This window comes from Taurulus bubalis (genome assembly GCF_910589615.1).
Source record: "Taurulus bubalis genome assembly, chromosome: 3".
NCBI lineage: Eukaryota > Metazoa > Chordata > Actinopteri > Perciformes > Cottidae > Taurulus > Taurulus bubalis.
Genome location: NC_136591.1, coordinates 21,524,125 through 21,546,566, shown reverse-complemented (window position 1 = coordinate 21,546,566; position 22,442 = coordinate 21,524,125). Strand labels below are relative to the sequence as shown.

The 22,442-nt window shown below is 41.9% G+C and overlaps 1 protein-coding gene across 1 annotated transcript in view; it reads right to left on the bottom strand.

The window, feature by feature from the left end:
• The window catches only part of evlb (Enah/Vasp-like b), a gene marked incomplete at its 5' end in the record, with an annotated part of 32,053 nt that overhangs the window by 5,214 nt on the left and 4,397 nt on the right, over positions 1-22,442 (bottom strand). Inside the window, 3 exons of the mRNA XM_079216073.1 lie at positions 2,582-2,648; positions 7,342-7,519; positions 8,768-8,936. Of these exons, the coding sequence (XP_079072199.1) occupies positions 2,582-2,648; positions 7,342-7,519; positions 8,768-8,936 (414 nt within the window). The remainder of the gene's footprint in view (positions 1-2,581; positions 2,649-7,341; positions 7,520-8,767; positions 8,937-22,442) is intronic.

Below are 22,442 nucleotides of genomic sequence, written 5' to 3'. Positions count from 1 at the left end.
ATTTAGTTTTCCTCTTATAGACTTACTTTTTTGTTTGTTTGACGTGAATCAACTTCCCAGTACAAACACTTGAAAAGCCCAAACGAGGCTGGGCCAAGGGCTGGGAGGCGGGGTTAAAGAAAACTCTGTAGTGTGCTTGCTATATGGGCCCAGTATCGAAGCCCATTTCTCACAGTAAAAGAAAAAAAATGATGAGATAAAGTCAAAATTATTAGATAGAAAGTCAAAATTATGAGATAGAAAGTCAAAATTCTTCAGTGGCGCTGGCTTTTTTTCCACTGAAAGGCATGCACACTACTATCTCATAATTTGTACTTTCTATCTCATAACTTTGACTTTCTATCTCATAATTTTGACTTTCTATCTCATCATTTTGACTTTCTATCTCATAATTATGACTTTTTAGCTCATATATTTTCCCTCCCATAGTATGCCCCCATAATACATCAAATCAGATTATTAAATCTACTTGGAAATTTTGCTTCATTCACTGAGCAACATCCACAAGAATGAACCCGGGCCCTGGCCCTCACGCTGCGTCTACTTCTCTTTATACATCCATGCTGTCATCACACTGAAGGCAGCTTTGATCCGTGTAACTTGCAGACTTAACATGACACTAAGTCATCCACTCAAGTGTCCGTGGCTTCACAGTGTTCCCCTGCAGCGTGACGCAAACGTCCTTCTCCTCGTCTGTCCAAACCCACTGCGGCGTCTCTCCTTCATCTCCATCCTGTCACACAACCCACCCCATCTTTCCTCACATCTCCCCTCTTTGATATAAGAAGCAATATGTGTGTCACGACTGAGGAGAGAAAGAGAGAAATGGAGACTCATTGAGAGGAAGTGGAATTTTTCCAGCTGGCGGAGAGCAGAAAGTGCTGAGCCAGCGACCTTCTCGACATGACAGCAGCGCACGTAGCAGAGCTGCTGAGCAACACTGCCCTGCTGCCGCTGGAGAGAGATCAGTCAAATTCATTTGCATGCCCTGACACACACATACACACACACACACGCGTGAAAAACGCACACGCAAAAGCACACAATCTCCCCTCACAATTACAGACGTAATCCTTTTGTGCCAGAGGTTCAGTTTAGCAGACATGGGATCAGAGGGAGCTGTATACCTCCCGTCATATTTGTACTCTTAAGCTCTGGCTTTTGGATGAACCAATAGGCAGAAACCTGTAAAAGGTTTAAAAGCATGCAACAAAGACCTAGTTGTGCCTGAGTCTGTGGAGGAAAATGCTGCTGGAGGAAATGCTGGCCGCTTAGTGAGCCAAGGAAACTGCCTCAAGCATCATTTCCAACACTGCTCATCCATTATTTTGGATTATTCAATCTGCCAGTATGATTCAGGAAGAAAAAAAAAGTGTTTTAGCCCTTTTTAGAAAAATAAAATCTTTTTTGAAATCTCACTTTTACCCGTGCAAGTTAGTCCTCGGGGGCAGGCAGATAAGAGGGAATTAGAGAGGGATGAAAGAGAGTTGAAATACAAGTCACTGAAGGCTGCTGTCTGCATTTTTCAGAGTTCATTCTTATTCTGACATTTGTCACAGAGTTACATTATCTCTCATAATCTCAGTTTGGAGTTCACCTAAAGTTCATCCACTGGTTTGAAGATAACTTAAATGTTCCTCATGAGTCATGCTACCCAACGAATCTCAGGCAGTGAATGTCACGTGACAGGTGGGGAGCCGTAAGTATAGCTGAGAGTCTTTTGGAGTGTCACTAAAGAGAGAAGGCTCAAGCTTCTTGTCATGAGCGATGGGGTCCTACATGAAAACACAAATTTCTGCTACAGTTTTGGTAACATCACACGGGAGATTTTCTGTATTCATGTTTTTTTTTCTTTTTCTCAGCACTCTTCTCGCCTGTTTGAAGTGAGTGTGTTGTCTTGAAAAGTTTGTGAGTTCCGTCTAATAAATAATCACACAAACCTGTTCCTCCCAATATTATGTTTTTCACTTAGCTAATATTTAAAAGGTGCTAATCAATATTTTCATATCAACTAGTGTTGAACAAATACCTGTATGTTTAAAAAGGTTGCTAGTAGCGCCGTAATCATCACCCGACTGCAGTTCAACCTCCGCTCAACGGAGCGTTTTAGCTTCTTTCCGCTCATTGTTTTTGTTTTACAGCCGCACCTTTACTGTGTTGAATCATCCCATAGGGTCATTTTCAGCTGCAAGAAGCTGATCACAGCGAAAAAAGTAAAAAAAGAAGAATCAGCAAACAGCAGACAAGGGAAGTTAGCTTCTAACTGGCGAACACTTGGAGCATTTAGCAGACATAGACCAAAAAAAGAGCTAAGTGTTTGGATTGTGCCTTCTGGGCTACTGTAGAAACATAGAGGACTCCGTGAAGAGGACCCACTCCGTATGTAGAGATAAACGAAAACAACAATTCTTAATTGCAGTTGATTATAAACTAAAGAAAACATACTTATACATTTTATATTCTATTTCTGCCAATAGACGGTGTTCCTTTAACATTTGAAGCCACATTTTTGTGGGCTTTAAATATATTGTAATATTGTTCAACCATTTTGCTGATAGGTTTTCAGTCAAATAAACTTTACCTCGCTCTCTGAACTTCCATCTCATCTGAAGTTGGTCCATTCTGGACATGGCGCTGGACAGCTGGACCTAAAAATGAAAGCAGAGAGAATAAAAGCAGAGAGAGAGAGAGAGAGAGAGAGAGAGGAAGAAGAAGGAAGAAAAAACACAGATGAAGTGAAGTTGACCTTAATAATCCATTACGAGCAGGCGCAACGTTAATTGAAATTAGTGCCAGTCAAAAAGACAATTAACCACCGAATGACTTAAACAGCAGTTGATCATTACGTAATCTTTCTTCGGTAATGAGCAATGAAAAGCATATTAATCCCTCACTCTTGGTAATTGGTTCATCCGCTTGTTCAGTCAGCGGCAGGCAGACAATATTACAACGTGTGTGTGTGTGTGTGTGTGTGTGTGTGTGTGTGTGTGTGTGTGTGTGTGTGTGTGTGTGCACATGAGAGAGAGCGGCCCTGCTGTCACACTGCTCATGTGTTTACTCCCGTTACCCACAACGTGCTATTAAGAATACATGATGCTGTCTGAGAACATTATACCCATCAAACACACACACACAAGCTGTGATGAAGGGCAACTTGTGGTACAGGGTTAGAAACGATAGAGCGAGGTCTGCAGTGTGTTCGGCAACCTTTATATTGGGAGCAGAAATGGGAAATGCTGTCGCCTGTTGTTGAGTCATTGACAACAGCTTCTGTAACCGCTGCTCTATGGGGTCAAAGTTCACAGACAAGTGTGATATTTGGAAAACTTTTTACCCCTGAAAGGTTTTGATAAACGCTTGAAGGCCGTTCATGCTTCTCGCTTTCATCAAAATGAACCTGGACAATGTTGTGTTACAAGATGTGAAGTCTGTTTATTGATAAAAAATAAATCCCAGGAGAAAGAGGCTCAATATCAAAGATCTGGAACTCGCTTTAGGGAGCTATCCCCGCCTCTTGCTTATGATGAGATTTTGAGCTACAAGGCACTTGGATGTAATCCGTTTAACACCGCAAGTGAGATCTGCAGATGCGAAGCCAGATAGGGAATGTAATTAATTGAAGACACGATAAGATGAAGACAAAAGGACTTCAACTCAGGGCTTACACTCGAATCAGAGCGAATCAACAGTTTTCAGCAAAAACCTTTTCTCGTCGCTGAACTCCTCCGGGACAATATTAATCTTCATTGTTCCCCTCGACAACAATTTGCAAGGAAAGGCTCAGAATTAACGCTCACATTTATGCTTTGGCAGCGGCCTCTTCTTGAAATTGAGGAATGGGATGAAGTTGTTTTAAAGTTTATGGGAACAAAGAAGAAACTTTGCAGTGTCAGGACTTTTATTTTGATTGATTTGTGGTCGGTTTGCGATCAAGCGCTAATGGAAAGTCGGCGTCGATGTGTACAAAACAAAAACAACAGTGTCCGCCATTTGAGTTGCTTCCAAAGAGCCCGACCTCTTCCAGCTAATGAAAGGTGTCTCTGACATCACAGCTTTTACGGCTCGGGCTCTTTCAGAGTCGATCCTCTCCACCGCTCACATCTCTAATGGAGGAGACTCTCTGGTTGATCGAGTAACAGAAAACCCCAAAATAACACGGGACGATAAAGGACCCGACTCACGCCTGCTATCGGGTACCTTATCCCGTAAACACACTCACACTAACACGTTACAAACACACAGGGCTGCAAATACTGGAACGATTATCTGAGTGCAACAGGGACGATATACTTTTGTCGGCCAACCCGTGAGTTAGCGACACACTGGCTCCCTTCACAAAAAGTCAACGGGATTTTGGATTATTGCAGAAAATAAACTCTGAGTTAAACAATTTATGATACAAAAAGCTAACATTGGGTTATAAACAAACTATACCACTGTCACATGAGCACAAAGACACACAACAAGGCAGTAGACTTTTCTAAGACACATAGATGCTGGTAGAGCTGCTTCCAGCCTTTGTGCTAAGCTAAGCTAACCTAACTGCTCTAGCGTCCTATTTAACAGCTACAAGAGTCACATTGAACTGTTGAATCTGTTGCCTTTGGAATTGCATTACTGCTTGATTGATTATCAAAACTGTCAATTAAATTCCTGTGGACTTATTGTTTCGGGACTAATATACAATCAAATATATACATTCAAACATCTACAGGGTTACAGGAAATACACAGCTCCAATATGTTGCATTGTTGCTCTCCTACTTACAGGAATTATTCAAAAGGAGGAGAGAACACTTTTTCTGTGTATGTGTCAGGAAATTAACTTTGACTCAACTAGTGTCACTTATCACGGTCGAACCAAGTATCAAGGCTGAGTCTTTTCCAGCTGCAGCTATAACCAAATTCTTCTCTCATCATATGAGTCATTTTATATCTCAATCACAATAACAATATATATCACGATATAGCATGATTTAAACTCAGTCCACTCGGTCTTCTCACAGCCATAAAGGTCAGTTCAAAGTTCAAAGGTCAAAGTTCTTTCTACTTTGGTAGCTCAATAAAAAATTAGCCATTCCTTTCTTTTAATCAAGTCTGTTTTTTAACATTGACCTGAGAAAAGAACCAAAATGATTCTACTGAGGTAGAACACTGTAGTACACAACACAAGCCAGAACATGGGGAAGTCACACACTTGTAGGAATGGACACCTCAACTTTTAATATGCTATAAACACACACACACACAAACTTGAAATACAAGTTCAGACACAAAGAGCTTTAGTACCTACATGACATGCTGAAGAAGAGGAACCGGCTGTAGCAGACACAGAGGCACTGACAGACCCACTCCCCGCTGACCATCTCTCGCCATTAGCTGCCCTTCCTCCCCTCCATTACCTCTCTCTCTCTCTCTCTCTCTCTCTCTCTCTCTCTCTCTCTCCTCCCCTCCATATCACCTCCATCCCTTCCTTCCCAGCCACAGTATCATCTGTCATCTTCTTGTAACCTACACCTGCGGGCAGCAGCGCAGCGAGCATCTCTGGTTAATGTTTCAAAAGATCGGGTTTGTCTGTGGGCTGCGCTGCCTAATGCCACACACACACACACACACACACACACACACACACACACACACACACACACACACACACACAAACACACACACACAGCGAGCTGATCCACATAATTAACACATAATTACTGCTAAAGATGCAATTTAACATTATTCTCAAACTCAGTCTCAATCAATCTGTATTGTTTTTTCTGATTTCTGTAAAAAAATAAAATGGAAATTTCAACATTTAAGTCAAACAACTGGGCAATCCGGTGGGGAGGATCATGTGTTATGACTGAAAGCTCCAAAACATCTACTAAATGGACCTTGCGGTGACGATAATTTACCTCGACAAAACAGAATCAATCAAAATCAACAAAATTATTTCCATTGGTGAAGCTGTTACCGGCACTTATTTATTGACTTTTAGTTTTAGTTTTAGTTTGGTCAACAAAATTCCAAATAGAGATGTAAAAAAAAAAAAAATACTGTCAGAAATAAGACAAAAGTCCATCGTTCTGATAGAAACAATCTTCCAACTGGAATCTCTTAATTTTGTCTTTATCTTTTTGATCATCAAACAGTAATCAATGGAGTAGCATTTGACATGAGTCTTACACCTGATCTTTTCACACCTACAGGTGTCTTTCTGACTAACCCTAAATAATAATAAACGCTGTTGTTTTTATTTGTTTATTGCTCATTACTTCTGCCACAATCTACGGTGTTTACACTGTGCTCCAATGTGAGAACAATGCAATGACCAAAGGTCAGGTTGTGACCTTCTTACCACTAGAGGGGGCAGGCACACCTGCTTTGAGAAGAGACGTCTTAATCTGTGCCTTACGAGGTGGGAATGTGTTTTATATATATGAGCACACAAATTAGATCTTCTACCACGTAGGAGGGACGTGACACACACTTTATAATGAAATGCCTCTTTCTGTCTCTCTCTCACTCACACACATACACACAGTCATGAAAGCTGCTATTTGTATCTGCACACACAGATTGGAGACACTGCTGGTAGCATGAACACTTCCTGTGTGTGTGTGTGTGTGTGTGTGTGTGTGTGTGTGTGTGTGTGTTAAAAGGCAGGACAGACAAATTGATATAGAATGAGAGGCAGAGTGAGTATCGCAGCTTGCCCGTCGTTACTGGAGCTGCAGCAGCAGTGTGTCTCCCCCTGCAGTCCCCTCCAGCCCCTTAATTTGAGTGAGTCATCGAGCAGACCTCCCCTGGGTCCCGTGCTAGAGAGCAAACCTTTTCATCAGCCTAATAACACGGGGATGGGGGGAACAAAGAGGCTCGAGTGACAGCAGCCAAACAGAAGTGCACAAAAAACCCCACCAGAGGTGGGGGTGCACACACACGCACGCACGCACACGCACACGCACACCCACGCACACGCACACACACACCCACACACACACACACATATATACACACAAAGCTCCAGAGGAGGAGATTGACTCTCTTGCTCTTGTATCCACCATTTTAATGAAGTCTTTTTCCCCCACGTTTTGACTTGTAGCAGGAAGAACACAGCTGGAACTAATAACATAGATTTGTGTGCGACCTGATCCGGACTTGCTTTGACGTCTTGCTCACAAAGGTGATGATAACCTCAGAAGATTGAGCCAAGCACTGTAGTTGCTCCCCACTGACAGTGAGACCCCAGAGCATGATGGGTAACGCTTGGCTGTCGCCTCGGATGTCGCTGTCGGATCAAAGAGCTGAGTTAAGTATTATTTCATGTGCGACACACTGAGGGGAAACGCACCTCCATCCTGAGCGCTGAGCACGTTGAGGGCGAAGAGCATGGCGTTGGAGAAGGTGGTGGCCTCCTCCTTGCTGGCGAAGTTGAGGCCATAGACCTGCCTGGCGTCCCGCCACTGGTGGAAGGTCGGGGTGGCCTGGTTGTACTTGAGGCCCTTCACTATGGAGTAGTTGATGACCACCTGTGAGGGAGGAGGAAGCGGAGTAGCTCACTAAAGAAACCCCACAACACTGTTCCCATAACTCTTTTGTGTTACTGGCAGAGAAAGGACCTTCAAAACGCCAGAGAATTGATTGATGTAGGGATCAGTGTTTTGTCATTGACTCGACTATAGAGAAGGAAAAGACTAATTCACAAAAGCTTGTTATAGCTTTTGGATTAGTCACCTGTCACAAGTTGTATGTGGCTCATATCATGATCTATAATTTGGAACAAACAAAGTTGTAAAAATGACAGAGAAAATGTATATCAATAATTAAAGGAGCAGTGTGTGGGATTAATTGACATTATACCCCCTTTGATCATCCCTCTCTTTTTAAGTGTGTCCGAGAACTGCGATGGCCTTTATGTAATGTAAAAACGCAGCTCTTTCTAGAGCCAGAGTTTGGTTTGTCCATTCTGGGCCACTATAGAAACATGGTATCTGAAAAAATCCTGTATCTGTGGCAGGACTTTTATAAGCATCCAGTCATTTCATTTGTATGTAATGATTGGACGAGCTACCTGCCTCTACAAGCTGCTAGCTTCTCAGCTATGGAGTACTAACAATAGTACTCGTAATAGTAATAGATCCTTTTTTTTTATGTAGTTTACTCTTACTTGATTACAAACCGTAGCTTTAATAACGTTTTTGTATTTACCGGTAGTATTTTTTAGATTAGGTCATGGGAAAATGTGTTCAGTATTTATCGAATCATATTACTCAGATGAGAAAAGTTTTGTTTTTTAAAAGTGTTCAATTTGGTCTAATTGAAAAATCAAACATAAAAAATAAAATAAACTAGATATAGAGATACTGAATAGAAACGCATCGAATGGCTACTGTAGAAAAAAATTCTGACTACGGATAGAATCTCAAATGGGATTTGATTACATGAAAATCTTAGGATACTAATAAGATGTTGACTTTGGAAAGACGGACAGACGGGAAGACAGTCTCAGTCATGTCCCAACGGAGAAGGATTATGAAATAATAAATACCTTTAAAGAAGCTCTAGCGTTCATGCATACACAAACACAGACTTTGACCAACAAAAGGTATTCTTCAATTCTGTTTCTGTTTCAAACCACAACTATTTTCTCCCATGAACAATCCACAACAGCCTGAGTTATCTGCACATTGCAATCCTCCCACAGTCTCATGAAATCTCTCTCTGGTGACTAAACATAATATCTACGCTAACCTCACGGCAGCGTGTCTGCGCGTTACCTGCTGGTCCTGCAGTTTGACGCCCACCACTCTGAATGTGTTGTTGGCAGTGTTGTGGTAGATGTTGATGCGGCTGAATCCCTGCTGTCCGGGCTTGATGGGCACCCACTTCTTGCTGGTGTCATCGTAGACCATGACCGAGGCCCGGGCCTGGCAGATACTCTGCTCGCTGGGAGGGAAAGAAAAGGACAGAGATGAAGGAGAGTTAGTGACAATGAACCAGAGGTAATTCAAGAAACATCTGATTTAAGGTCAACCTATTCTTATGCTTTTTATTATTATATATTATATATTGTTCTTTTTTTTATCAACTTGGCACATATATATCAAAGCCAGTTTGCAATTTCCAAGACATTATTTCAGTAAGCCTCAGAGAAGAGTGTGCATTCAGCAGTGTGTTATACAGCTATGTATTGTACATACAGGTGGAGAGAGCATACGTGATGAATGGCAGCACTTATACGGTAACTGTTTGTAGAGAAATATAACTATTGTATTCCTTCTACGATGGATTTTACGTTCTGTGATTTGTTTTCTTTTTTAGCAAAATAATTGCTTGGTGTCAATTTTAAATTGAAGATCCAGAAGAGTGTTTGTTACCTAAAGCCAAGACTATCGATACACTGCAACGCACACAGCCACATTCAAACCACTAAGATGCATCTGACGAGTCACAAGAGAATCAAAACAGTAAGAAATGTGTTTTCGGGGTCAAATCTTCCTTTAACAGTGATGACCGCTGCTTGTCTGAGGATGTAAGTGAGATCATTGCAGTGAACAAGGCAACAACTCAGTCTGCTAATCCTGTGTTACACTAATAGTCTAATCCAAATGTAATCAAGCGTTTGTCCAGCATCTGGTGACGTTCTTAATGAGAGGAAATCGTAAAGTGTGTGTGTGTGTGTGTGGCCTCCAGTGTTGGGTCTGCCTACTCTCCCATGTGTTTATCATGGTCCAACTGATGCTTGTGCTCTCTCTTCACTTTCCCTCATTGGAACACACACACACACACACACACACACACACACACACCCACACACACTGGTGTACTGTAAACAGTACGGAAGGGGTGTTTCATGACTTTCTCCCTGTGTTTTCTTTTTACAGTGCATAGAGGCCTAGGAAACGGGTAAACACTTCATGGCTATCCATTGACTTGAAGGTGCCTCCTTGTCACTTTCATCTGTTAGAAAACATTCTATTCCATTATCCAAACCGCTTATCCTATTCAGGGTCGCAGGGAGGCTGGAGCCGATCCCAGCTGACATTGGCCGAAAGCAAGGTTCACCCAGGACAGGTCGACAGTTTATCAATTTAAAGTCTCCAAGCTGCCTGTCTTTGGGAGGAAACCGGAGAACCCGGAGGGAACCCACGCTGCAACGGGGAAAACTCCACACAGAAGGATCGCCCCGGATCGGGGATCGAACCCGGGCCCCTTTTGCTGTGAGGTGACAGTGCTACAACACCATCATGCTAGAATACATAAACATGCCGTGTGGCGCGGGATGCACAACCAACCGGGTCAAGCTGGATGCCTAACGTTATACCCAGCAAGCATTTAGTCCAAATGTCAGTTTTAGACCAACTACATTTCTGTAAATTACGCTCAAACATTTCGAGCATGCTATTTGTTTAATAGTGGAATTTGGATAAATGAGAAAGCTATACAGTGTTATGTTTTCAGCAAACTACAGTATCTTGCTAACAGCCAACAAGACATAGGGCGGTTGAATAATCCTTTTACATGCTGAAATCTAACGTTTTAATCTAGCTGCAGGCATTTTGTTCGCCGTCTCTACGGCAGACTAGAAAGCATGCGCTGAATCGCTGTAAAGTGAAGAGGAAAACAGAAGATCAAGGTGGACGTATGGGAGGAATGAGGGGGTGAAACACACGGGAGGAACAGAGAAACAATTTTGACTTGCAAATGAGATTAACGAGAAGAGTCCCATCTGTGCCTTTGCCGAGCTAAAATTAGTGGATCGACCCCCGAGGCCAAGTGAAAGAGCTGCGTCAGAGAATAGAAGGAGGGGAAAACAGAAAAGGGGGGAAAAGCCTTGGCTTGTAGAGTTGCTGCATCCGCAACATGAAGAAGCCTACAGTGAGAGGCAGGAGTACATAGCCTACGTCAGTGATTTTCAACCAGTGTGCCGCGGCACACCAGTGTGCCGTGGGAAAATGTCCAATTTCACTTAATCGGTCCAAAAGAATATTATTTAGTTGCCGCAAATAATTTTCCATTGTTGAGCGTCTGAGCCTGCAATTAAATAGTACTCAATGCCAGTAGGTAGCGCAATAATTACCGACCATATATGCTGTATTATGCTACAATGTGTGACACTACTTTTTGGGTTGTTGGTGTGCGCGGGATGTCTTTATTGTAGAAAATGTACCGCGGCTCAAAAAAGGTTGAAAAAAACTGGCCTACGTAATTAAAGATAGGATGGCGTTTAAAAGACATTATAGAAGGAATAGTTTCATATTTGGATAACGATGCTTATTTGCCTTCTTGCCATGAAAATTATACCACTGTCTGTAGGCTTGGCCATAGTTAGCTTAGCTTCTCATGAAGCCTGAAAGCAAGCTAGCCTGTCTCTGTCCAAAGTATAAAAAAAGAAAGAAAGTAAACTGTTGATTTGAATCAAGATTAAACCATATATACAAACAAAGTGTTGTTTCAGCTGCCTGTAGTTTACATTTTATGCTAACTAGGAAATGTTAGCATGCTATTACACATTTCTGTCTGCACACAGATTAAACAAACACGTTACCAAGTTAGTGAGCGCTAAAAGGTACTGCAGAGGCCTCTGTTTCCTGCTAATCGCCTCAAGGCTCCACAGCTTCACACTTACAGACGTGAGAGTGCCGTCAATCTTCTCATCTAACTCTCAGTGAAAAAGCGAGTCAGACAATTCTCAAAACGTGTGAAACTATTCTTTTAAGAAGGGACTGGATTTTAATGCTCGGATATATTTTTATTTTGCCATCCCACTGTGGGAAAAAATCATTATGGGATAGAAATGTTTTCACGAAGGCTTACTGAAAGAGGAAAAGGAATGGACTCTGGAAGCGATGGAAACACATTTATCCTTTTTGAAGATATAGTATTCATGAAACGAAAGCAACAGGCTAAAGATAGGATAAAGAAAATAATATGAGCTGTCCTTCTCTTTCACTTCAGAGCACGCTGAAAAGAGAGCAGGAGGAAGCGGTTGAAACTTGTAACAGAGTCTATTCAAATAACTCAACAAAAGGAAGAAAAAAAGCTCCATATAATACCCTGCTGCATGCATTTTAAGCTGGAGTTATAAATAACTTTCTCCCAGGTTGAATCTTATTCTCACACACACGCACACACACACACACGCACACACACACACACACACACACACACACACACACACACACACGCACACGCACGCACACACACACAAACGTTATGTTGCATTAGTGGTTTCGATGTGCACACACTTGAAATCAGCCCGAGTACCAGCAGGGCAGCGATGTGTTTAATTTATTTTCTTTAACTTGTCGACTCTGTTAATTTTTAAAAAGGAGTTCTTGGCAACAAGCTGAAAATGGCACCAGAGGCCCAGAAGCATGAATAAATGAGGTCCCTGTGCTAAAAGAGACTCGAGCAGGAAATATGACGGAGACAGGGAGAAGGAGCTGGAGTGGTGGAGGGAAAAGAGAAAAGAGGGAGCGAGAGAGCGAGAGAGAGAGAGAGAGAGAGAGAGGGAAAGAGAGAGAGAGAGAGAGAAGAGCTGTGAGGAAGCTGAGGCAACAAGAAAACAAGTTTTTCTGACTGACAGTTATGGGACGCACACACACAAACATACACTCATGCATGCACTTGCACACAGATGCAGGAACGTTGTGTGGATCGCTTCATGCAACACCCGTTGAAAAATGTACAATTGCAGCGCAGGACATAAATAAATCAGATGCCTTGGAATGTACCTTGACAGCACACATACAGACACACAGACAGACACACACAGACACACAGACAGACAGACACACACACACACACACACACACACACACACACACACTCTAAATGCCATCCTCCTACATGGCCTGTTCATGTCCGTGCTAACGCAAATTCAAGCTGACAGGGACAGAGAGAGAAATCTCAGAGAGCTGCTCAGAAATCATCTTCCATTGAGTGAAAGAAATGGTCCAATCACAGAGCGGGAAGTAAAAATGAAAAGGTGCTCACTCACTCACTCAAAGGCTAAATAGCTATTTTGAATGATGGTGCAAATTGTGGTTGGGCTCTTATATACATAACAACGTGTTACATTCAAATCCAGCAAAAATGTCTAATTTCATCCCGCAATGACTTTAAGCGTGGTAACATAACCTCGAGAGTGCAAACAGAGCTGACTTCACCGTAGCTCAGTGAACGCAACACAAACGCTGAGAGAAAGGCATGCTAGGTTTTTTGTGCAAATTATGGCTTCAGCACCTGTAGTAAAAACTCAGTCCAACATTTCCCACAAGTGTCCCAGAGAGTCCTGTACACTCGGATTTGTAGCTTGAATTACTTTGACACTAAATAATAATACAACAATGTGTTTGTCTAGGGTCACATTAATGAGGGTATGTAATGATAAACACATGAATTATTCATCCACACTGATGCTTGTTTGAAAAGAATAATTATGGCTCAAATGCAACCCCTCATCTTCAAACTAACACACACACACACACACACACACACACACACACACACACACACACACACACACACACACACACACACACACAGCCGCCCCTTTAAGTTGTTCTCCCTTGAGTCTCAGGTCATCGCAGGGTTAATGAGATGCCTGCTTCGCCCAAACTCCTTCCACCGTTTTATTTTTATTTTTCCTCTCTCTCTCTCTCTCTCTCTTTCTCTCTCTCTCTCTCTCTCTCTCTCTCTCTCTCTCTCTCACAAGCGTTTAGCACCTCGCTTCATCGCTGATGAGGATATAACAGCTGCTCACACCTGCACCAGTCACACTCTATTTTCTCTAACCAGCGGCTTCAAATCGTCAAAGTGTTTCGTTCCCCTCTCTATTTCTGGTACCGCACTTCCTGTCTGCCTGCACTAAATTTACTCTGCTACCGTCACCCCTCTGATCCGAGATGAACAGCACAACCATGAGCTGTCAGCTGTAGGATACGCATTTGACAGAGGAAACCCAGGTAATAGGAAATATTCACATCCCCCCCCAAAACAAATCTGAAGCATGAAACATAATTAGTACTTTGATCCTCTCTTCTGCTGATGAATTGCCAAAGAAGGAGGTGGGAATTTAAATATAGCACAATTACTGCTTGGTAATGGAATTTTGCAATGGAGTATAGGTGAAAATTCTCACATTTACACATCATTTATTGTTGTTGTGTAAATTGGTTTCCCATCTGGGAGAAATAAATTATGTATCTATTTAGAATTTCATTGAAGCTCAGAGTTTTCATTAATGAATTAATTAACTGAGTCAGTTATGAGCCTTTGGTAACTGACACATTAAACGGTATAACTGTCACTCTGTTCTCGCAATAACATTTGTGCAACTCTGTGTATGTGTGAACTCCTGTGTGTGTGTGTGTGTGTGTGTGTGTGTGTGTGTGTGTGTGTGTGTGTGTGTGTGTGTGTGTGTGTGTCGCTGTGAGTGTTCGCACGTGTCAGTCTGTTACACTAATCTGTGCTGTCAGAGGGCCTCGTATGCGACTCCGTCTCCGTCCACGCAGCAGCTCGTACACCACCCTGCAGACATCACAACATCAAAGCTATTGTGCTGCTCCACTTTCCGGTGCCTCCGCGCTCAAGGCAGCGGTGCGCTAAACAACAAAGAAGGATGTGCCCGAAATAGAAGCCGCATGCAAATTTGTGTACACACTCGCGGTTTGAGATTAATACCATTCGTCTACACTCCATTTTGGGTGAATGAATGACTGCAAAGGTAACCGAAAGCTGAGATGGTGACAAAAACCTCGAGCCACGGCTTCGAAAAAAAAAATGTTGTTGGAGAAGTTGACGATGGATGTTGGCACATGAATCATGAGGAACATGATTTTCTGCAAGTCTCCTCATATTTTACAAACCCGCAAGTGACAAGTTTCTCCAAATGTGATGAAATTACTTTCTGTTGCCAGTAAACTCTGGCCTTTTGCCAACAGTGAGAGTGGAGTGCAAAGGTTGCGGTGTTTGACATTTTAGCAAAGGCAAGCCCATCTGTTGACACTGTGAAACCACAGAAAGCAGCTGTGTGTGCAGTGCCGTAACGGAAACACATGAGGCCCCCCTGCAGAATAACCCTGAGAGTTATCATTTTTTTTCAGAATTTTCTTGTGAAGAAAATGTATATTTAAAAAAAACAAACTTTTATAACATATTTTTATCATAACTATGAACATCCAGCATGATCTAATTAAGATGGCAGAAAAATGCTTTTCGAGCGGTTTCCGACATGTTCAAAATGTGTGCTTCAGACCCTTACCAAGGTCTCACATACTAATACACCCCTTGTTAGAAAGAACAGAGCCTAAAGAACCCGAATATGCAATGAAACCACACACAAACAAAGTGTCGGAGTCATTTGAAGGCTTTTCAGGGGAAAAACTGAGTAAATCGGTTCAAAAATGAAAAACGTCAAAGTTCTATAAGAAAACTACATTTCCCAGGAGCCAGCCCGGGTGCATTCTCTTCAGTAGACTGTGCATGTGCCGTCTGAGGTGGATTAAAGATCCATTTGACAGGGGAAATGCTGGACCCAGAATTGTAAAATAAAAACATCTCCGATTGGTTGACGGAATTTAAAGTTACTTATAGGTGGCTGGTAAGGATCTAAATTGTACCGTTCGACTCCTGCATGCCCGCACAGTCACGGAGATGTGTTTATTATTGAAATCCGTTGTTTTAAAGAATAGTTACAAGCGATTTTGTGAAACGTTACTTGCGTCGCGGAAAGTTGGGGAAAACAATAAATTGCCCCCCCTGTCCCTGCGAGGCCCCCCCGCGGTGCGGGGGCTGCGTGGGTAATCTCTACGGGCCTGTGTGTGTGGCTGATGATGTTTGGGCTTTTCTCTCTTGGCAGCAATGATAATGTAGATGAATCCTTTTCACTATCTAAGAGGAAATTTGTTTGACAAAATAAAAATAGGCAAAAGAACCAAAACTAGAATTACTGCCTTACGGTTGTTTAAATCCATGTGTATCCAACTTGTCATCACCTCATCATTTGTATCCAATTGTGTGAATTTGTCATGATAAGCATATCAATTTTTTTGTTATGGCTACAAATAGGTGAGGTCACAGTGACCTTTGACCATTGAATTCTAATCAGTTCACCCTTGAGTCCAGGTGGACGTCTATGCCGAATTTCAAGAAATTTGCTCATGGTGTTCCTGAGATTTCACGAGAATGGGGCAGTCGTGGGGTCACGGTGACGTTGACCTCTGACCTCCATATTCTAATCAGTTCATCCTTGAGTCCAGGTGGTCGTTTGTGCAAAGTTTGAATAAATCCCCTCCAGGCGTTCCTGAGATATTGCATCACAGCCTCAGGACACAAAACCACTGAATGAATTAATGAATATATACTTTATTAATCCCCGAGAGGAAATTTGGTGTCGACTGGTGCACTCTTTACTTAGTACCGTAACCTCGGGGGAAAAAAACAAAAAGACATCAGAGACATATAGCACCTCGAAGACTAGCTCCGAAAGCAATCTCAGAAAGAATGGGAAAAGTTGATCCCCCAAGTTGCTGCCACAAGATGAAATGTGAAACCATCAGGACACGCTCACTATTCTCACAAAAGAGAGCTGTCAACAAACACATCTTCATACTTATCAACTGAGCACTGTTACAAAATAAAGGGACTGGTATTCTAACTGGGGATGCTGTTCATTTTTGGGGTGTGTTCTGTGACTTTAAGTTCAATTCGAGGGAAGTTCACTGTCTCGTATTTTAACCATTTTGACAGTGACTACTTTTATAAAGCACACAGCTGAAGCGATCCTAAAGTGAAGCACTGTTAACTGTTGATGGAGTGACATCTGACTCTGATTTAAGCACCAACCAAAGCATAAATCGTCAAGAACTACATATTAAGGACATACGAAGAAGAAGCAAGAAGACATAATTCCATCAAGCCAACAAACTGCCTGACAATATTGTCCCTGCATGGAAACGAGCCAGTGGGCAGCAGTGGCCGTCATTAGGAGATCAAAATGTCCTGAACTGATTTGAAGGATAAGCTCATCTGGTGATGCCGCTGAAGCCAGAACAAGATACATAGTAAACCTCCTGCTGGTGCACCGACGAGAGAAACCGTTGAAACAACATGAAAATCAAACAACATGGAAATCATAATTGTATCCTAATAAAAGACATCATGCATTAAAGACAGAGAGAAAGGAGGATGCTAGGCTTTATATTTATATATAGTGGATAATGCATGCCACTTCTTAATATACAGTTGCTGTAAGTGTTGTGAAATGGCAAATATACAACCTGTAATTGTGCCCAGTCATCAGTGATGACTATCAAATATATTTTTCGCTCTTATTCTGATATAAGACGTACGTCTCTGTGTGATCTGTGAGGTGAGGGTGGCACGCGACATTTGCAAGGCAAATATTGTATTCAAATATGTGTATCCAAATTGCTTCTCATGTGCAAAGACGTCACTACACGATGCTGCAGCGACCTTGAGACTTGTAAAACATCACCTCATATAAGCTTGAGCTCCCACATTCTTGGCTAATATCACTGTCTGCTGTTCTGGTGCCTTAACAATCTGTACGTTTGAGTTGATTCACATCTCTCCCATCACATTTTAAGGACATATTAGTGTCAAGTCCTTACAGGTGAATAACAAGAAAGAAACTTAATGAACGATGTCACAGTTTTCAGTCTAATTGATTGAAAATCATTATTTCTGTCCATTTCTGTTGCTGCTTCACGATCCTTTACTACGGTACTGTAAAGCTTGTGGCAGTTTTGGGATTTGTGTCTCAGTAGCAGTGAAAGAGGAGTGAAGCGGATCATAATAAAGTGTCTTTGTGTCCCGCAGCCAGCTGCTTAGAGAGGACAGCCAAATCCCAGAGAGTTAGCTCGCAGAACAATCGTCACCACAAATTGTTTGTCTTTTTTTGTCTAACTCCTTGACAAAATGCTCTCTGTTCCACTAGACAGGAGGTAAATCATGGACCGGCCCAACAAGGGTGCACAATGAAACGTCTTGTACACATATACAAGTGTGTGTGTGTGTGTGTGTGTGTGTGTGTTGTATTTCTGCACGTGTGAGCATTCATCTGCATGAAACATCAAAGCTGCATAAAGCAGAAGAAAGAACAGCTGACAGCTTAAACATTTATAAGCGTGCCAGGGCAAAGCTACATTAGCAATGAGACTGAGCCCGAGCTAAACCTCAGCTTTCATGGAAAATGGGATAAATCGTGCTAAACCGACACCACGATCCAACCACAGGGGCCAGTTGGCATAATGAGGAGCCACTTTGAGTAAATTACATTAATTTCTGCTCCCATCTGAATCTATCTGCTGTCAAGCGTCACTTCAGGGAAGATGCCCACGCACTGACAGAAAGAGTTCGTCCCAGTTGCTACTGCGGCGTCTGTGAAACTAAAGGCTGCTGTTTTGGATGTCAGCCATGTTGGCTCCGCGAAAATGTTCAGGCAGCTTTGTTCTTGTGAAATTATGTGAAATTATCGAAACGTTTCGATGTGCAAATGTATTCTCTGTACATGGAAAATTCTGCAACAAGGACTGTGGTGGGAATCAACTAGAAGCAGACGGCAGCACAAAAATAACCAATTTTAAAAGATTATTGTTTAAATTGAGCAAATAAGCCATTTCCTAAAAATGTAAAAACTAATAATTAGGCTAATCTTTAGCAAAAGCATCTGTGTATATATACTGCAAACTTTAGTGACAAGGATACAAAAGTTATATGGCAATAATAACTGCACGTTTTAATTTTAACAATTGACACTACTCACATATGACTACAAGTCCAATAATCATATATGAATGTATCTGTTGTACATCTTTTGAGGCCGCTTGAGCAGCGATTTCTTTGCATTGTGGTTGAAGCTACAGTATCATTAAAAGTAGTAAATATCTCCGATTGCTACTTTGTTTATGTGATTATATATTAAAACCTGAGTGGTGAAATTCTGAATCATCTTTTTAAAGATCCTTCATTATTGTCCTCCAACTTACAGTACAAAAATACTAAAGAAAGCCACATTATAGCCTCCAGCCCATCTGTCTACAGCAGTATCTGTGTGTGTGTGTGTGTGTGTGTGTGTGTGTGTGTGTGTGTGTGTGTGTGTGTGTGTGTGTGTAGGCTTCTGTTCGGTGGTATAAATCACTGCATGTTTATCTGTGCAAGCATATTTATGCATATATCTGTAAAAAATGGTTTTGGCGAATGTAAACTGTCAGGCTGGTTTGCAGGCCAGTTATATAAGCAGCTTGCTTGCGTATTTTAGGTTTTAGTGGTGAACGGGGGCAAGTGGAAAAAAAAGTGAAGCATCTGAGAGTGAATAGAGACAGAAGACTCAGAAGAGAGAAAAATGGGCCTGCGCTGACAGCAGACTGTCAAACAGCCTGCCAGCTCTAATACAAACAGTTATAAAACAAACCAAATTGCGCAACTTGCAAATGAAAAGTCTAAAAATAGCCGGCCGTGGCTGATTTAGATTACAAACCTAATAAATATGGAAATTACCCACTCCCTTGTGTTACATGTTATAGTTCAGGACAGACAGTCTGTGACCTGACAGAGAAGATGGTCGCCAAGCTTCTATTCTGACTATAAAGCAATGGTTCATGGGAAAGCTGTAATATGACTCAGTAATAGTTATTATTGTTGGATATGACACCGCATATGAGTACCAAAATAGAGCTACAATTTTTAAGCTTCATCTCTATGGACCCAGAGTTTTAAATCATCTCTCTCTGGCCCAGTTTTTGCAGGCTATTGTGCAAAGCCAATCTGGCAAACTGTGCACAGTTTTAGACCGCTGACACCGATTCAACATATTATAGACAGAAAATATCAATTTAAACGAACATACCACTGATTTTCAAGCCATGTATTACATATTGCATATATTTGCCACACTGGGCATCTGCCACGTTGATCCAGGCTAAATATCTCAACAAGGATTGCCATGAAATGTCTGGACAACTATTGGATACATTGGGATAAAAAGGTCAAACTTCCACTTCCTCCAATACTTTGGTTTCTGACTAAAAAACCTGCAACGTGACATTTTTCAATTTGAACTCAGTTGTTTAAATAAAAATACGCTCAACTAAAATGATGAACATGGAACACATTGTACTTGCTAAATATCAGCATTGTCATTGTGAGCATGTTAGGATGCTGACGATAGCATTTAAGTACAGTCTCACAGAGCTGCTACGGTTGCAGACTTTTTTACATTTATGAAATGACTGGTTGTAGTTCACGTCAATAATGTGTAAAACTTGCAAAGACTTGAAACTAGTTGGCATTATGATTTCCTGGATGGTTAATTCAAACGCCTGTTAGATTCACTGACATTTATAGCAACGGTTTTAATGCTAAATCATATAATCCTTTAATGCTGTTTTCCTTGTTTTTTCATCACCAAAGCTTGTGAATTCAGTGCTTTTAGGGGACTAAGCACTTCCTGTCCCTTCAATCAACTTCATGACTCACAGGTAAGGTGGAAAAATGCATTTATCTGTCCGTACGCTGTATAGAAACATAAACACACACATTATGATCTTTTCATAGGAGCAAAAATATTTGCATTAGGCTCCATTATCTATCCAACCATCAGGCTTCAAGACTTTAATAAAAAAAAATTGTAGTTCTAATGGCATGATACTGTCTTCATTTCTTTGGTTGCGTTTGATGCGGCAAAAGTTATTCAAAAGCATGCTAATCAAACAGTCTAAGAGAGAGAGAGAGAGAGAGAGAGAGAGAGAGAGAGAGAGTGTGTGTGTGTGTGTGTGTGTGTGTGTGTGTGTGTGTGTGTGTGTGTGTGTGTGTGTGTACTTGAGTGTACTCAGCTTGTGTGTATTTGAATGCATGCCAGAGCCTGGAGACCCTGCAGAGAGGACGCCACATGCACACATAGACACACACACACACACACACACACACACACACACACACACACACACACACACACACACACACACACACATACACACACACACAGTCCTATCCCCTACTGCTGAGACCACGCAAGAGCACGCTAATCTGTTGGCATGACAACTGGAGTGGAATATTCGCTTGGCCTAGAAAATATGGCTGTGAAGAAAAGATGAATGAGCTGTGAGATATGAATAAAAAAAAAAGAAAAAGAAACAGCACCATAAGCCTACCGACTGCCTGCTCTCTAATTACAGACCCCTCTGTCTTTGTAGCAATACTACACAATGTCCCGTCTCATCCTCTCGTCATCACATACGTGTCTCACGTGGCTGCAGCTGTGTGTTAGTACGGCTGTGTGCTTCCACACGAGTGTACCGCTGTGGAATATTGTTTGAGCTCTAACCGCTGTCCCATCGCCTCGGAGGCATACACCACAGACTCCACAGACCGTAAAGCATACTCATAGCTACTTGCTGTGTCTACTGTACATGTGGCCTTGCTTTGGGCTTTTTGTTGTTCCCTTTTCAAACTACTAGTAAAGCCTTAAACGTCTCTGACGGTCGGAGGTCAGCTGGGACAGCCAGGAGGAGAAAAGCCACGTCCCGGTGCCATAAAACAGGTCCGAATTTACGGTTTAATTCCAGCTGAAAGATTGCGAAGAGAGTGCAAGGATGAGGTTTCTTTTACTGCTGCTCCGCATGATCGCGTAAAGCATTTAAGAGTTTCCTAAACCCCGAGCACTAATGCTGAGAGAGCACAGCAGTGGGAGATCTTGTTAGGGGGAGCGCAGAATCAGGAGGTTTAATGTGGTATCAGGTACTCGCAGCTCTAAAGTTGGGCTAATAAACGCATATATTATGAAGTGTGATGGATTAGATAATTTAGCTTTAAGATGAACATTGCGTTTAAGTGGTGTGTGAGTGGATTGAAGGAGGACGTTTTAATTTTCTGACTGCGTTTTTTTCAGTCACATGTACAAAATCTAAACGCTCTTAACGGGGTGTTGTCACGTAAGCAACATTTCTGGAACCAAAGGTCTGACAGAGTTAGAGCTCACTTTGGATAGTCTCTTAACTGTTATCTTTAAATTTACCTGTTCCCTCCTATACTGAAATTAAAGACAGACTGTCTGACCCCACTTGGCTTATATCAGAGAGACAGAAGAGAGTGGAAAATAACTGAGAGACTCAGCGGCAGAGGATTCAGACTTTGGATGGTCCTTTATGTCTCTGCAAAGACGGACAAATCCTCTGACATAACAGACGTATTGGCAAAGACAACACATGGTCAATTGATCCCTGATGAGTTGACTGCAGCCATAAACAAACAAGTTAATCTGCTGTGAACTCGGTGGCACCCGACACACCGCTGAGTTTTGATGAGATGCTTGAAGACCACCTTGAGGGAATAGTTCCACATTTTAGCAAGAAAAAAAAGTAGCTTATTCTTTCCTGAAAGTTCGATAAGATGGTTGATAATACTTTATCATATTTTTTCCATTAA